Below are 17,190 nucleotides of genomic sequence, written 5' to 3'. Positions count from 1 at the left end.
TTACAATAATTTCTGAGGCGGGCCACTGAAATTGAAACGGGCCATTTTGGTCCGCAAGCGTGAATGGGGTTGGTCCATACTTCACCATTTTGCGGACCAATCGCGCAAAGCGCCGCTCGCTCAGGTCTGGATCCACCACTCACACACCTTTTACCAGATGAGGATTTCCCATAGAATGTTAGTACCCCGCATTTCAAAATTCTTTTCAGAAAATCCCCGCAGCAGCCACACGGACACGACTAAATTCTTTCTCCACTCCATAAACAATGAGGGTCACTTGTAACTTCCATTGCCTCTCCGTTCTGTTACCCACTCTCCTTAACCCATTCAACTCCGATGACAAGATGTCTTGTCATTTGGTCAAATAAAACAAAAAATCATAAAACACCAAAATGTTTGATCAAACACCAGAAAAATATGACGTCAATCCTCGCTTCGCTCGCAGCGAAGCGAGGACTGACGTCATATTTTTCTGGTGTTTGATCAAACATTTTGGTGTTTTATGATTTTTTGTTTTATTTGACCAAATGACAAGACATCTTGTCATCGGAGTTGAATGGGTTAAATCTCTCCCTCATGTACCATTTCGATGGGTCCATTTCTTCGGCGCGTTAGTGTCCACAAGGCTAAGAGTGGTGGTTATTGCGAACGAAATGCCAATAAAATACTCTCTCAACGAAATACCAAGAAAATAATCTCTCAATGAAATACCCCCAAAACACACTCCCTCCCTTCCTCTACCTTCCACTCCTCCACCCTCCTCTACCCTTCCCCTTCCTCAGAATGTATTTGAATATTGCTGACAAATCGACCCGTCCTTTCCTTCCCTTCTGATGCAGATGGCAACCCTTCGAGTGAAGTCCGCCTTCTGAGCGGCAACAACAGCCATGAGGCTCTTCCGTCGGCGGTGGACCCGGCAGCGGAGAAGGCGCGGGAGGCGGCGGGAGAAGCTGCTACCCAGAAGACCTGCGACCCTGAGAAAGGGGCCGACCACAAAGTCCCGCGCCGAAGACGCGATCTGGCCGCCTATTGGTGAGTCCTTGTGCTATCTCTTCGTCTTTGTCTTCTTCCGACCTCGCTATAGAGTGAAGGGTCTCCTGTCGACCACCCACCATTCTTCCAACACCCCAGGTACCACATTACCCAGTCACGAAGACTACGGATCCAGAAACAACTATCCCATTACCATAATCACTGCCGTGCCCTGTTGTGGAAAAGCTGTGCCTCCCTGCATTGCTTTCTGACCCAAGTAGTGTGGCGGGAGACGGGCTGACCCTACATCCCATGGGACTGAGGTTGGATAGGCGGGCGAGTGTTCTGATTCGGTCAGCCCCTTTATAAATCCGGGTCCACACTTGTTGCATTTCCACGTATCGTATCATCTTTGCGTACCACCTAGTGATACGATACGGTGCAACAGGGTATTGTACTCACTTGTTGCGTATCCATATACAGCAGGCGGATACGCAACAAGTGGGTACGATACCCTGTTGCACCGTATCGTATCACTAAGTGGTACGCAAAGGTGATACGATACGTGGAAATGAAACAAGTGTGGACCCGGCTTAAGGTGATGGTACCTTTGGGATACAAGGAAAATAATACATGTAGAGATGCTGTGTCTTGCTGCATTGCTTCTGGGCTCTGACCCGAACAGTGGGGATAGGGATGACCTTTCATCCACAAGGAGCTAAGATGGGAAGGGTGACGATTGGGTGTGGAATAGATGTGTGTTTTCACTCGGCCACCCTCACCAACATCCCTTTTCTAATGGAGAAAAGAATTGGTGTATGTGTATGTACAGACAGTAGCTTCCCTTTCAGACATTCGAAAATATGTTTAAAATACAGATTTTTTTTTTTCCTTTGGTGTTCCTCGACGGTGATGGTGGCTCATCCTCCCCCTTTTTCTGCTACTACTCCTTCAGGCTCCTCGGCTTCTGCAACAACTTCACCTACTGGGTCATGATCACGGCGGCCTACGATCTCCTTACGCTCCAGCCGAGACAGGTCAGTCTCGTTCTTGTTGTTGTTGTTGTTGTTGTTGTTGTTGTTTACTCGTGACGGCACGACTGTGCTCTCCTCTGAGGAACCGGATTTTTAAGCAGGGATATACTGATTAAAATAAGATAAATGACTAGTAAACAAATAAACAGATAAATGAATAAGTATATATATATATATATATATATATATATATATATATATATATATATATATATATGAATAGATGAAAACAAATAGAGAAATATATAAATAGAAAAATAAATAAACACATAAATCAATAGTGAAATTTGATCAATATATACATATATAAACAAGTCGATAAAAATTGCCGGTTTTCCCCGACTCTCTTCTTCATGCTGGGATCTCGTCCTCGCCAGGTTGTCTCGACGAGAACGGAGAGACATTCTGGGGGCAGCGACCTAAACCTCGAAGGGGACCTCTTGAGCACCAACGGCTCGTCCTCGACGTCCTCGTCCTCGCTGTCCTCGCCTTCAAACTCGCACAACTCCTTCTCCTGCCTTCGGTACTCCACAGGAGTAGGTGGTCCTCGACTCTTTCGTGTTTCCAAAGGGTTTGATAAGAATAAATACACAAATGTACAAGAATAAAGAAAAATTAGTTAAAAAAAAAAATAGATAAGAAACAAGATAACGTAAAATAAGATAAGATAGAATAATATTAAATGAGAAAAAAACGCTAGTTAAAATGCGGCAGATAGAACTTACGTCTAAAAATCCTTTAATGACTATGCATTTGACCAGAGAGCGCCGACAAAGGTATAGAGGATCCAAAATAATTCTATTGTTGAATTAAGGTTTATAGATAGTCTATTAGCAATAAGGTAATAAAAAAAAGATATTGAATTTATACTAGAAAGATCAAAAGTCGTATTGGTCAGCTGATTCCGAATACCCGACGATGACGTGCGCGCTTTGTCATGCGCAGTAACGTCACGATTTGTTTACAATGACGACACGTTTGTTTATGTTACAAATCTTGAATTGAACGCATGACTGAATCAGATTGAGACCAAGTGTTAAATATAAAATAGGTAGTCTGATTAGGTGAATAAATAAAAAATGAATGAATACATAGATAAAAACAAATGAATGAATAAATAAATAGAATCAGATGGATACAGGTATATTAATGAATAAATTAGTGAACAAATTTATAAATAGATCATAAAATATGAATGAGTATTGAGGAATGAATATATTGATTATATCAACAGATGAACATAAATCGATAAATAGGTAAATAGCAGATCAGATAAACAGATAAGTACAAGGATAGATGTATAGATATATGTCTAGGTTATTATTTGAAGAGAAATGAACAGGTGGATAGATAAACGGACAAATGAATAGAGGAGTCAATAGATGGGCCAGTAAATATACGGATGAATAATTAGATAGGGAAATGAATATGTGGATAAATAAATAGATGGATAAGTGAAGACTATACAACACGCTATGAATGTCCACCTCCTCCTCAAACTTACTTACGGGAGCACTCTTCCTCCTCCACCCCGACAGGCCATCCTGGTGGCGGACACCCTCCCGGCGACGACGCTGACGATTGTGGCGCCCCTGCTCCAGGCCATCCCGACGGACGTCCGCGTGGTGCTCCTCGGGGCCCTCTGCGTGGCCGCCTATCTCACCCTCGGCCTGGCGAACCCGGACTACGTCTTTCTGGGCGTGGCCCTCGCCTCCGCCTCGAGGGGCCTCTCCGACGCCTCTTTTCTTGGACACGCCTCCCATTTCCACAAGTAAGTCGAGGTCCTCCTTGGGTGTTGATCTCCCTGTGGGGTCGTGATCGATAGTCCCAAGCCCCGAGTGCCGGGTTGGTTTCGAACGCGGACCTTCGGCAGAAAGAGCCAGTGGTTGTTAATTGCCCTGGAAGTCCTAGTAAACAGGGCATGGTTGGTTGTGCGTTTGTGACTACGACTGTATCTCTCCGGCGCGATATTGTCACCAGGGGCAGATGCGCGGATAACAGGCAATGAAGTACAGTGTCTTCTGCCACATACTTAACCCCGACTCCCACCCTCGGTTTGGTTCCTTTGTCCATTGACCATGATACTCCTATTAAAAAAAAATCTGTATATAATCTATGGCTAGCCAGGCGTGATTTATCTACCTCCTACCGTGTTATTTTTACCTCCTTACCGTGTCATTTTTACCCTCCCCCCCCCGTGGGATTGGTGTAAATTTACCCCCTCCCCTTCCTGTGTGTGTGAGTGAGTGAGTGAGTGAGTGAGTGAGTGAGTGAGTGAGTGAGTGAGTGAGAGAGTGAGGCGCCGCCCCTCTTTGTCGCCGAGAGTCTAGATTGTTGTTGACGCGGCGGGGGGGTCGATACCGCGTTAGCCCGCGAGGAACCTAGACGAAATGAACAAATAATACATAGTTTTCAAAATAATAACAGGTCAAGAAGCTTTCATGGTTGTTCTGCTCTCTCTCTCTCCCTTTTAGCTTAAATTAGTTTCGCATAGTTTCGCTTAGCTACCTCACGCTTTGGCTCGCACGCTCCTGTGGAACACGTGTTGCTTTTTCGTGCGGATAATTGCGCTTGTGCCTCCTTTGTTGTGATGTGTGTGTGTGTGTGTGTGTGTGTGTGTGTGTGTGTGTGTGTGTGTGTGTGTGTGTGTGTGTGTGTGTGTGTGTGTGTGTGTGTGTGTGTGTGTGTGTGTGTGTGTGTGTGTGTGTGTGTGTGTGTGTGTGTGTGTGTGTGTGTGTGTGTGTGTGTGTGTGTGTGTGTGTGTGCGTGTGTACATGTGAGTGTGCGTGTGTATGTACATGTGTGAGTGTTTACATGTGTTTTTGTGTGTGTGGTTGTGCGTGTGTTTGTACTTGTGCGTGTGTTTGTGCGTGTACGTGTACGTGTTTTGCGCGTGCGTCCGTGTGTGTGTGTGCAAGTTTCCTCCACTAGGAATATATAAAACGTGATAGTGTATCCTCTTGTCCGTGTATTGTGCTATTTGCCCCCATGGAATGGAAAAGGGTGAAAAAAAAACAACAACTCTGATTTAACACGAAGAGAAAAACAGTTGAGTGTTGCACTCCTTCACGAGGCCTTTACTAAGGGATCGAACCCAGCGCGCGCAACAAAGCGGATCCGGACTCTCTGTTCTTGAATGATGGTGGTGGTGCAATGGTCCTGGATAAAGAATAAATCATTAGGTATTTATTCACTTTAAAAATTCATACTCTCACACACAGTTCCGTGGCTGAGCCCATAACACCCCCCCCGCCCCCACCCCTCTCTCGGCTTCATCAGAAACCGGTCCTCAACCCCCTTTAACACCTCCATCAGGTGCAACCCTGAGAGGCTGACACTCTGTCCCCGGAATGGACTCGGGATTATTGTATTTCTTGGATTTTTTTTTTTTTTTAACGCACACGAGAGCTGACAACTGATGATTCCTCCCCTCCCCTCCCCTCCCCCCCCTACCACGTTCAGCCGGTGACATGGAAACCGACCCACACCAAGACAACACAGAGAACAATCTAAAGTTTCTTCCTAGAAGAAATCTGTAGGAGGGCCAAGGAATCGTTGCCGCTCTCTATGGGCCTGCGTTTTTTTTGTTTTTCTTCATGAGGCAACGATTATTATCATTATTCACAAGACCTCCCCACCTGCACCAGCTCTTACGTCGGTGTCACACTATGCGGCAGCGCCGGATGCAGCCAGATAGTGTCTGCAAGTTCAATGAGGTTAATAAAATCACCCGGCGACGGCAGCAGTCAGAACTTGATATATTGACGACCTCCGTCTCCCCCTGATTGAAATACCGCCATAACCTCTCGAGCTTGATGACTCGTGATAAGCGGTTTTGCTACAACAGCCAGCAACCGTGTGACACCGGCCGGCCTTAACCCCCGTCCCACTCCTGATGGCGTTTTTTTTTTCTATTTAATTTTGGTTGCGGCCAGGGGACTGACTCCGTTCGCCTCCGTGGGACGTCCTCGGTCGCCAGGAGTTTGTGATCCACCTCGCCGAACTCCTCCTGTGGCACCACCTACGACACCGAGGTCGGGATGGGGTGCCACCGAGATGAATAAAAATGGCGACGGCGGGATTTGAAGGAAAAGTGCTACTACCCGGTAGGCTACGCAAGGGCCCTGATGAGGTCTTAGTGCCTTAGGCCTTGTCCGTGCGTGCGTGCGTGCGTTAGCCCGTGGGAGATGGGATGGGCTCTCCCTGTGTATGTGTGTATGTGTGTTTGTATGTGTGTGTGTGTGTGTGTGCATGTGTGTGTGTGTGCGTGTGTGCATGTGTGTGTGTGTGCATGTGTGTGCATGTGTGTGTGTGTGACAGTTTGTGCGTGTATAGGTAGGTAGGCAGGTCGCTACGTTGGTTTCTTGCGAAATATTCTGACTCCTTGGACGAAGGATAATAGAAAAATAATAACAATAAACAAATAGAAATCCTTTCTGGTCCCATCTCCATTTAGGTTGGCAGGCGTGCCAACCTTGCCGAAACATCACTTGACCCCACCTGCCCGATACATGTTGCTAATAGTGTTCACAAACATACTCAGTGGCGAGGGACAAGTCAGTGTTTCCTCTGCATTTTGTAAAAAGTGGGCTAAGTTGCCAAGGCCGAGGGAACTGGACTCCGGCCCCCATTTCGTAAGCATTTGTTTTCCCACGAAAAGTCAAAGAAGAGGTATGCTCTGATTAAACTACCCCCTTATCAGGGAGATCAAGATGTTGTATGCTTTCGTAAACTGATAATGAATTCTTGCATTGTCCCTAACTTGCGCATGTCTGAATTTCGTCTCTGCTGTTAACGTGACATGTTTAGAAATCGCCCAATTCTCAACACAAGCGATTGTTTAAGAGCGTCAGTATGAACACAGAAATCATTAGTACAAGAAAGCGAACATGTGCATTTTCTCATGTTCAATACTACAAGAAAATGAAACGCACACGTCTTGACAAAATATGGAGGCGGTTTGCACCCTGTCAGATATATATGTCACTCACAATCACCTTAACCCCACGTACAGGCATACCAATGAACTTTATTTCCTCTTGTAGAAGGAAAAAAGTATGTATGCTTGCTCCAACAGTTTGTGTCCATCAGTACTTAGGGTTATCCTCTCATACATATATATATATATATATATATATATATATATATATATATATATATATATATATATATATGTATATATATATATATATATATATATATATATATATATATATTTTAGCTCGGGGAGTTTGATCTTAATTATCTATATCTGCCGTTTTTACCTCACCATAGAACTTGTGTTTACCCTTTTTTATTTTTTCAAATTTCAACCATTATTTTCTATATCAACCATAAACATAAAGGTTTATCTCAATGTTACCAGTCTGTGTACTTCACTACAGTCATCTATATATATGCCACTTTTACCTCACCATAGAACTTTTGTTTGATATATATACATACACACACACACACACACACACACACACACACACTTCAGCGAATGGACGGCTTGGATGACGTTCTGAAGAAAACTGAAGTCTGTGGATCCCAACGCAAAGAGAAGTGCCTAGTGTGTTTACAGGGTGGGGGGGAAATTGCTCGTGGAGTAGTGGGAAAGTAGGGAAAGAGGAAAAGGGGAGGGATTACTGAGGGAAATGGAAGGAAATGAGGAGGGAGTAGACTTGGCCCAGCCAGACAAGCGAAAGGTAAACAAAAGACTGAGCGATGATGAAATGTCTAATAAAAATGTAAAGATTAGAAGTATAGAGAGGAGCAATACAGTAGAAAGTGACGAGAATATGTTCCAGGGATTTAAAGAGGGTGGGGGGGACACAACCCCCCCCCCCGACTGATAAGACTAGAGGAGAGAGTTGATAAGGTGATCGAGGACTTGGAGAGTAGGTTAGGTAATGTTGACTCCATTTTCCAGAGAATTGAAAGGTTGGAACAACTAGAGAAGGCAAACAGAAACTTAACTGATGAAATAGAGGACCTAAAAAGACAGTTAAGAAATGTAAAGGAGGAGAATGAGAAATTGAAGAAGAATAGTAATGAAAACAGAGAGTCAATAGCTAAAGAAGCTAAAAATTGGAGAACAACCCAAGAAGGGAATAAGGTTTCATTCACTGACATAGTCAAACAGCAATTGAAAGAACATAATGAAGACTCAGTTATTAAAGTGATGAGACAGAAGGAGAATATAGTAAGAGAATTAGCTGACAAAAAGAAATGTATAATTATATTAGGAATGGAAGAGAAACATAACCCAGATAGAACCGCAAGAATCAAGGAGGAAAATGAAAGAGTAAGCAGTTTATTAAAATTAGTCCAGGAAGATGAACCAGAAATTATAAAGGAAATTGAGGAAAAATTCAGACTCGGAAAATATAGTACAGATAAGACCAGACCAATTAAGATTAAATTCAGGTCACAAACAACGGCAGAGAAAATTCTATCCAAAACAGGGAAACTAGCAACAAATGATAAATATAAAAAGGTATGGATAAAAAGAGAAATGAATAAGGAGGAAAGAGTGGAAGAAAAGCAGAAAAGACTTGAAGCTAAGAAAAAATAACGAGAGCAGAACGGAGTCAGAGAAAGAGAGATTCTATTGGAGAGTAGTGAACATGAAAATAAAGCAGTTCGACATACAAAAGAAAAACATAAGGGAAACAGAGAACACAATGGAAGTGGCAGAAAACTAAGAGCGTCTTACACAAATATAGATGGATTGATAACAGGATTGAATGAACTGAATGATTATTTGAAAGAAAAAGAACCGGACATAATGGGAATTGTAGAAACAAAATTAAAAGGCCCACTACCACCCAACAGTGTAGGACATGATGCATACAATTATTGGATTAGAAACAGAGATAAAAAACAAGGGGGTGGAGTTATGTTCCTGACTAAGAAGGATATAAACGTGAAAGGTGTCATATATGGAAAGAATACAGTAGAGATGATTATGATAGAAGTGGAAGACCGAGATAAGAAGAGCAGAAAATTTGTGATCAATTATGTGCCTCCGAAAACAGCCTCATGGGAGGAGAGTGAACATAAAAGTATGTTAGAGGACACAAAGATAGCATTAACTAAAATAATGGAAGACGGAGGAAGAATAGTTATGATGGGCGACTTTAATTGCAAAGAAATCTGCTGGGAAGAAATGACAGTAAAGAGTGGTGATGACTCATGGGGAAATGCTCTACTTGAGATGATTACTGACCATTCAATGACACAATGGATACAAGAGAACACTAGGTATAGAAATGAAGAACCATCGAGACTAGACTTATTAATTACATCTGAACCTAGAATAGTGGACAAGATTGAATATAAAACACCAATAGGTAAAAGTGACCACATATTGATTGAACTGGAACTTAATGAAGAAAAATATATAAAAAGAAATGAACAATATAGAAAAGGAAGAATGATGTATGAAAAAACAAACTTTGATAAAATAAGAGAATTCTTTCAACAAGAAAACTGGGAAGAAATATACAAAGAAGAAACATCAGTGGAAAAGAAATGGAATATTTTGACAAAAATTTACAAAAAAGGAGTGGAAAAGTATGTCCCAAGACAAAAACAAGAAAAAGAATATGTAAAATGCTGGTACAACAAAAGTTGTAGGGAGTTAAAAGACAAAAGAGACAAAGCCTGGACCAGATGGAAAAAAGACAGAAGACCTGAAAAATGGAAAATATATACTGGTTATAGAAATGAATATGTACAAAAGTGCAGAGAGGAAAAAAGAAAATATGAAAAAGATGTTATAGAAAAGTGTAAAGATCAACCAAAACTATTCTACAGATTTGTAAACAATAAACTGAAAAACAAACAGGACTTGGAGAAATTAAGACAAGGAGGAACTGAATACACTGAGGAAATGGAAATGGCGGAAATTATGAACAAACATTTTAAATCAGTGTTTACAAGGGAAAATATACAACCTGAAGAGATTGAGTGGAAAGAAAAAGTCCCCCCTATGGAAGAAATAGAAGTAACAAAGAATGAAATATTGACACACTTGGGTAATTTTGATGTCAGAAAATCGCATGGGCCAGATGAAATAGCAAACTGGATTCTGAAAGAATGCAGGAATGAACTGGCAGACAAAATACATAGCATAATAAGCAGTTCCTTAAAAGAAGGAAAAGTTCCAGAAGATTGGAAAAAAGCAAATATAGTACCTATATATAAAGGAGGAAATAAAGAAGAACCTACCAACTATAGACCAGTCTCTCTAACAAGTACAATAGCAAAAATTTGTGAAAGAATTATCAAAAGTAGATGGGTAAAATACTTGGAAAAAAACAACGTACTAAATCCAAGGCAATTTGGATTCAGACAAGGACGATCATGCGTCACCAATTTAATATGTTTCTATTCAAGGCTAATAGATATAATACAAGAAAGAGATGGATGGGCTGATTGTGCATTTCTAGACCTAAAAAAAAGCTTTTGACAAAGTACCACATAAGAAGTTGCTTAAGAAATTAGAATATGAAGGAGGAATACAAGGTAAATTGCTAAATTGGATGGAAGACTTTTTGCAAGAAAGAAAAATGAGAGTAGTGATAAGAGACCAGCACTCAAAATGGAATGAAGTAATAAGCGGTGTCCCGCAGGGAACAGTTCTGGCCCCAATAATGTTTGCTATATATATTAATGATATGGATGAAGGAATTGAAAGCTATATGAGCTTCTTTGCAGATGATGCAAAACTACTGAAAAGAGTGAAAACTGAAGAAGATTGTGAATCACTACAGAGAGATCTAAATAAAGTACAGGAATGGAGTAGGAAGTGGGAGATGGAGTTCAATACAAAAAAGTGTAGTATAATGGAATTTGGAAAAAGCAAAAACAGAATAACAGGATCATATAATTTGGGAGAAGAAGGAATAAAAAAAGTAGAAAAGGAGAAGGACCTGGGAGTCATTGTTATGAATAATATGTCACCTGAGAAACATATAAATAAGATTTTTGGAGAAACTTATAATTTAATAAGAACAATCAAAGTGGCATTTACATACCTGGATGAAGAAATGGTGAGGAAAATCCTAATCACCCTGATAAGACCAAGATTGGAATATGCAGCAACGATATGGACACCAAGTACAAAAAAATGTATAAAAAAACTTGAAAGAATACAAAGAGCAATTACAAAACTGGCACCAACACTCTCAAAACTATCATATGAAGAGAGACTACAAAAACTTAAACTACAGACACTAGAGCAAAGAAGAGAGAGAGGAGATTTGATAGCTATTTACAGAATCATGAAAGGCATAGAAATTACTGATAGAGAGAATCTGATAAAATGGGATGACAGAAATACAAGAGGACACGGAAAGAAAATAAAAAAAGACAGCTATAGAAGAGATTTGAAAAAGAACAGCTTTCCTCACAGAGTAATAGACAGTTGGAACAAGTTAGATGAGAAAGTGGTGTGTGCAAAAACAATACATGAATTTAAAAATAGTTTAGATAAAATGAGATATGAAGACGGGATCCCACGAGCATAGCTCCCCTTCCCGTAAAATACAACTAGGTACAACTAGGTAAATACACACACACACACACACACACACACACACACACACACACACACACACACACACACACACACACACACCGATATATATATATATATATATATATATATATATATATATATATATATATATATATATATCTTTTAATTACTATATTCTTATATCACCCATAAACATGATAACTGTTTACCTTTGACTGCTAGCAGTCTGTGTACTTCTGGATACTACATAGAGCTGCCGGGGGGGGGGGGAGGACCGTAGATTTACAACATACCTCTTACGATCTCTTGTGCGTATCGTAAACCATCTACGACGAAGAGGAGAGGTGGAGGCGACTGTGTGCCAAGAAAGAGGAAGGGTGCCAGCACTGACCCCTGAGGCACTCCACTCGCTAGCACTTGCTTCTAATTGATAATCCCTGTCTGTCTGCCCCCCCAGGAAGTCGCTCATTCGTTTAAACGTTTTCCCAGTGATGGAACGTACGCGCGCGCGCACGCACACACACACTCGCATGCGCGTGCAAGAGTATGAGAAAGGATCCCACGAGCGTTGCTCCTTGCCTGTATACTCGGTTAGGTAATTAGAATTAGGTACACGCACACACAACATTACCCGTGTGAGTACAAAGGTACGGGCAAGGACGTAATCAGCGCAAGCTGAGGACTTGCGCTTATTAGGAATTCCTCGTGTGTGTGTGTGTGTGTATTTACCTAGTTGTACCTAGTTGTATTTTACGGGAAGGGGAGCTATGCTCGTGGGGTACCGTCTTCATTTCTCATTTTATCTAAACAATTTTTAAATTCATGTATTGTTTTTGCACACACCACTTTCTCATCTAACTTGTTCCAACTGTCTATTACTCTGTGAGGAAAGCTGTTCTTTTTCAAATCTCTTCTATAGCTGTCTTTTTTTATTTTCTTTCCGTGTCCTCTTGTATTTCTGTCATCCCATTTTATCAGATTCTCTCTATCAGTAATTTCTATGCCTTTCATGATTCTGTAAATAGCTATCAAATCTCCTCTCTTCTTTGTTCTAGTGTCTGTAGTTCAAGTTTTTGTAGTCTCTCTTCATATGATAGTTTTGAGAGTGTTGGTGCCAGTTTTGTAATTGCTCTTTGTATTCTTTCAAGTTTTTTTTTATAAAAAAAATTGTACTTGGTGACCATATCGTTGCTGCATATTCCAATCTTGGTCTTATCAGGGTGATTAGGATTTTCCTCACCATTTCTTCATCCAGGTATGTAAATGCCACTTTGATTGTTCTTATTAAATTATAAGTTTCTCCAAAAATCTTATTTATATGTTTCTCAGGTGACATATTATTCATAACAATGACTCCCAGGTCCTTCTCCTTTTCTACTTTTTTTATTCCTTCTTCTCCCAAATTATATGATCCTGTTATTCTGTTTTTGCTTTTTCCAAATTCCATTATACTACACTTTTTTGTATTGAACTCCATCTCCCACTTCCTACTCCATTCCTGTACTTTATTTAGATCTCTCTGTAGTGATTCACAATCTTCTTCCGTGTTCACTCTTTTCAGTAGTTTTGCATCGTCTGCAAAGAAGCTCATATAGCTTTCAATTCCTTCATCCATATCATTAATATATATAGCAAACATTATTGGGGCCAGAACTGTTCCCTGCGGGACACCGCTTATTACTTCATTCCATTTTGAGTGCTGGTTTCTTATCACTACTCTCATTTTTCTTTCTTGCAAAAAGTCTTCCATCCAATTTAGTAATTTACCTTGTATTCCTCCTTCAGATTCTAGTTTCTTAAGCAACTTCTTATGTGGTACTTTGTCAAAAGCTTTTTTTAGGTCTAGAAATGCACAATCAGCCCATCCATCTCTTTCTTGTATTATATCTATTAGCCTTGAATAGAAACATATTAAATTGGTGACGCATGATCGTCCTTGTCTGAATCCAAATTGCCTTGGATTTAGTACGTTGTTTTTTTCCAAGTATTTTACCCATCTACTTTTGATAATTCTTTCACAAATTTTTGCTATTGTACTTGTTAGAGAGACTGGTCTATAGTTGGTAGGTTCTTTATTTCCTCCTTTATATATAGGTACTATATTTGCTTTTTTCCAATCTTCTGGAACTTTTCCTTCTTTCAAGGAACTGCTTATTATGCTATGTATTTTGTCTGCCAGTTCATTCCTGCATTCTTTCAGAATCCAGTTTGCTATTTCATCTGGTCCATGCGATTTTCTGACATCAAGATTACTCAAGTGTATCAATATTTCATTCTTTGATACTTCTATTTCTTCTATAGGGGGGACTTTCTCTTTCCATTCAATCTCTTCAGGTTGTATGTTCTCCCTTGTAAACACCGATTTAAAATGTTTGTTCATAATTTCCGCCATTTCCATTTCCTCAGTGTATTGAACTCCCCCTTGTCTTAATTTCTCCAAGTCCTGTTTGTTTTTCAGTTTATTGTTTACAAATCTGTAGAATAGTTTTGGTTGATCTTTACATTTTTCTATGACGTCTTTTTCATATTTTCTCTTTTCCTCTCTGCACGTTTGTACATATTCATTTCTATAACCGGTATATATTTTCCATTTTTCAGGTCTTCTGTCTTTTTTCCATCTGGTCCAGGCTTTGTCTCTTTTGTCTTTTAACTCCCTACAACTTTTGTTGTACCAGCATTTTACATATTCTTTTTCTTGTTTTTGTCTTGGGACATACTTTTCCACTCCTTTTTTGTAAATTTTTGTCAAAATATTCCATTTCTTTTCCACTGATGTTTCTTCTTTGTATATTTCTTCCCAGTTTTCTTGTTGAAAGAATTCTCTTATTTTATCAAAGTTTGTTTTTTCATACATCATTCTTCCTTTTCTATATTGTTCATTTCTTTTTATATATTTTTCTTCATTAAGTTCCAGTTCAATCAATATGTGGTCACTTTTACCTATTGGTGTTTTATATTCAATCTTGTCCACTATTCTAGGTTCAGATGTAATTAATAAGTCTAGTCTCGATGGTTCTTCATTTCTATACCTAGTGTTCTCCTGTATCCATTGTGTCATTGTGTGGTCAATAATCATCTCAAGTAGAGCGTTTCCCCATGAGTCGTCTCCACCCTTTACTGTCATTTCTTCCCAGCAGATTTCTTTGCAATTAAAGTCGCCCATCATAACTATTCTTCCTCCATCTTCCATTATTTTATTTAATGTTATCTTTGTGTCCTCTAACATACTTTTATGTTCACTCTCCTCCCATAAGGCTGTTTTTGGAGGCACATAATTGATCACAAATTTTCTGCTCTTCTTATCTCTGTCTTCCACTTCTATCATAATCATCTCTACTGTATTCTTTCCATATATGACACCTTTCACGTTTATATCCTTCTTAGTCAGGAACATAACTCCACCCCCTTGCTTTTTCTCTCTGTTTCTAATCCAATAATTGTATGCATCATGTCCTACACTGTTGAGTGGTAGTGGGCCTTTTAATTTTGTTTCTACAATTCCCATTATGTCCGGTTCTTTTTCCTTCAAATAATCATTCGGCTCATTCAATCCTGTTATTAATCCATCTATATTTGTGTAAGACACTCTTAGTTTTCTGCCACTTCCATTGTGTTCTCTGTTTCCCTTATGTTTTTCTTTTGTATGTCGAACTTCCTTAGTTTCATGTTCACTACTCTCCAATAGAATCTCTCTTTCTCTGACTCCGTTCTGTTCTCGTTTTTTGCCTTAGCTTCCAGTCTTTTCTGCTTTTCTTCCTCTCTTTCCTCTTTATTCATTTCCCTTTTTATCCATATCTTTTTATATTGTTCACTTGTTGCTAGTTTCCCTGTTTTGGATAAGATATTCTCTGCCGTTGTTTGTGACTTGAATTTAATCTTAATTGGTCTGGTCTTGTCTGTGCTATACTTTCCGAGTCTAAATTTCTCTTCGATTTGTTTCATAATTTCTGGTTCATCTTCCTGAACTGATTCTAGTAATTGGCTTACTTTTTCATTTTCCTCTTTGATTCTTGTGGTTCTATCTGTGTTGTGTTTCTCTTCCATTCCTAATATAATTATACATTTCTTCTTGTCTGCTAAATCTCTTACTATATTCTCCTTTTGTCTCATCACTTTAATAACTGAGTCTTCAGTATGTTCTTTCAATTGCTGTTTGACTATGTCAGTGAATGAAACCTTATTTCCTTCTTGGGTTGTTTTCCAATTCTTAGTTTCTTTAGCTATTGTCTCTCTGTTTTCTTTAATATTCTTCTTCAATTCCTCATTCTCCACCTTTACTTCTCTTAACTGTCTTTTTAGGTCTTCTATTTCATCAATTAAGTTTTTATTCGCCTTTTCTAGTTCTTCCAATCTTTCAACCCTTTGTAAAATGGTGTTCATATGACCTAACCTACTCTCCAAGTCCTCGATCACCTTATCAACCTTCTCCTCTAGTCTTGTCAGTCGGGGGGGGGGGTTGTGTCCCCCCCACCCTCTTTAAATCCCTTTAAAATATTCTCATCACTTTCTACTATATTGCTCTTATCTATACTTCTAATCTTTACATTTTTATTAGACATTTCGTCGTCGTCGGGAGGCCTTTTGTTTACTTTTCGCCTGTCTGCCTGGGCCAAGTCTACTCCTTCCTCATTTCCTTCCATTTCCCTCAGTAATCCCTCCCCCTTTCCTCTTTCCCTACTTTCCTACTACTCCACGAGCAATTTCCCCCCCACCCTGTAAAAACAATAGGCACTTCTCTTTGCGTTGGGATCCACAAACTTCAATTTTCTTCAGAACGTCTTCTAAGCCGTCCATTCGTTGAAGTGTGTGTGTGTGTGTGTGTGTGTGATTCACTATGGTCTTTTCATCATGGTCTTTGGATCACGTGTTGGACTCGTGATCGACAGCTATTTCCCTCCAGGAAGAGAGCTCAGAGTTCGTATATGACCGATCTCTGGGTAATGCTGTGACCTTACACGCACCCCCCCCTAACTCCCCGCCCGCGAGAGTGGGAGTAACAACCCGCAGCGCAGTGATACTGACATTTTTTCAACCCTAGGCGGGATTCGAACCCTGACCTCCGTAGTGGCAGCCGGGAACTCTACGAACTGTGTGTGCGCGCGCGCGCATGCGCGTCATGTTCTATCATTGTAACGTAGTGTAACAACGTAAGAGCGCACAAGCCTGTGTGGTGGACATTGTGTATGTGATTCACCACCACCAGCCTTGGATCACGTGTTGGACTCGTGATCGACACTTATTACCCTCCAGGATGAGATCTCGGAGCTCATATATGGCTCGATCTATGGGTAATGCTGTGACCCTACACAAAGTCCTTGCCCACCAGAGTTGAAGTGCCGGCTCGCAGTGCATCGATGCTAATTATTTTTTTCAGCCCTGGGCGGGATTCGAACTGGGATCGCTGAATTAATGGTCGAGAACTGTACCACTGCACCGTCGGGCCGGTGTGTGTGTGTTTGGACAAACAATACAATACAATCGTCAACTGCTTCGGTATGCGAACCATCGATCTGGGTCATGCATCATGCATAGGCTCGCATGATTGCGTGCGTGTCAATATATAACTTTGACCACGTGATGACCGAGTGCCTCTATTCACGCTTTCAGGCTTTGCCGCAACGCTCGTACCGTCTGTATTACCGAGTGGAACATGTC

At 40.4% G+C, this 17,190-nt stretch overlaps 1 protein-coding gene across 1 annotated transcript in view; it reads left to right on the top strand.

Annotated features, from left to right (window-relative positions):
• LOC143033953 (battenin-like) overlaps nt 1-17,190 on the top strand; it is an 80,872-nt gene that overhangs the window by 56,963 nt on the left and 6,719 nt on the right. Inside the window, exons 3-6 of the mRNA XM_076199661.1 lie at nt 840-1,032; nt 1,928-2,009; nt 2,384-2,542; nt 3,545-3,777. Coding sequence (XP_076055776.1) covers nt 840-1,032; nt 1,928-2,009; nt 2,384-2,542; nt 3,545-3,777 — 667 coding nt within the window. The remainder of the gene's footprint in view (nt 1-839; nt 1,033-1,927; nt 2,010-2,383; nt 2,543-3,544; nt 3,778-17,190) is intronic.

The sequence above is a fragment of the Oratosquilla oratoria genome, chromosome 16 (assembly GCF_046742065.1).
Source record: "Oratosquilla oratoria isolate Oo_2021 chromosome 16, ASM4674206v1, whole genome shotgun sequence".
Classification (NCBI taxonomy): domain Eukaryota; kingdom Metazoa; phylum Arthropoda; class Malacostraca; order Stomatopoda; family Squillidae; genus Oratosquilla; species Oratosquilla oratoria.
Note: the sequence above shows the minus strand (reverse complement) of the source record. Positions and strands in the feature narration are given on the sequence as shown.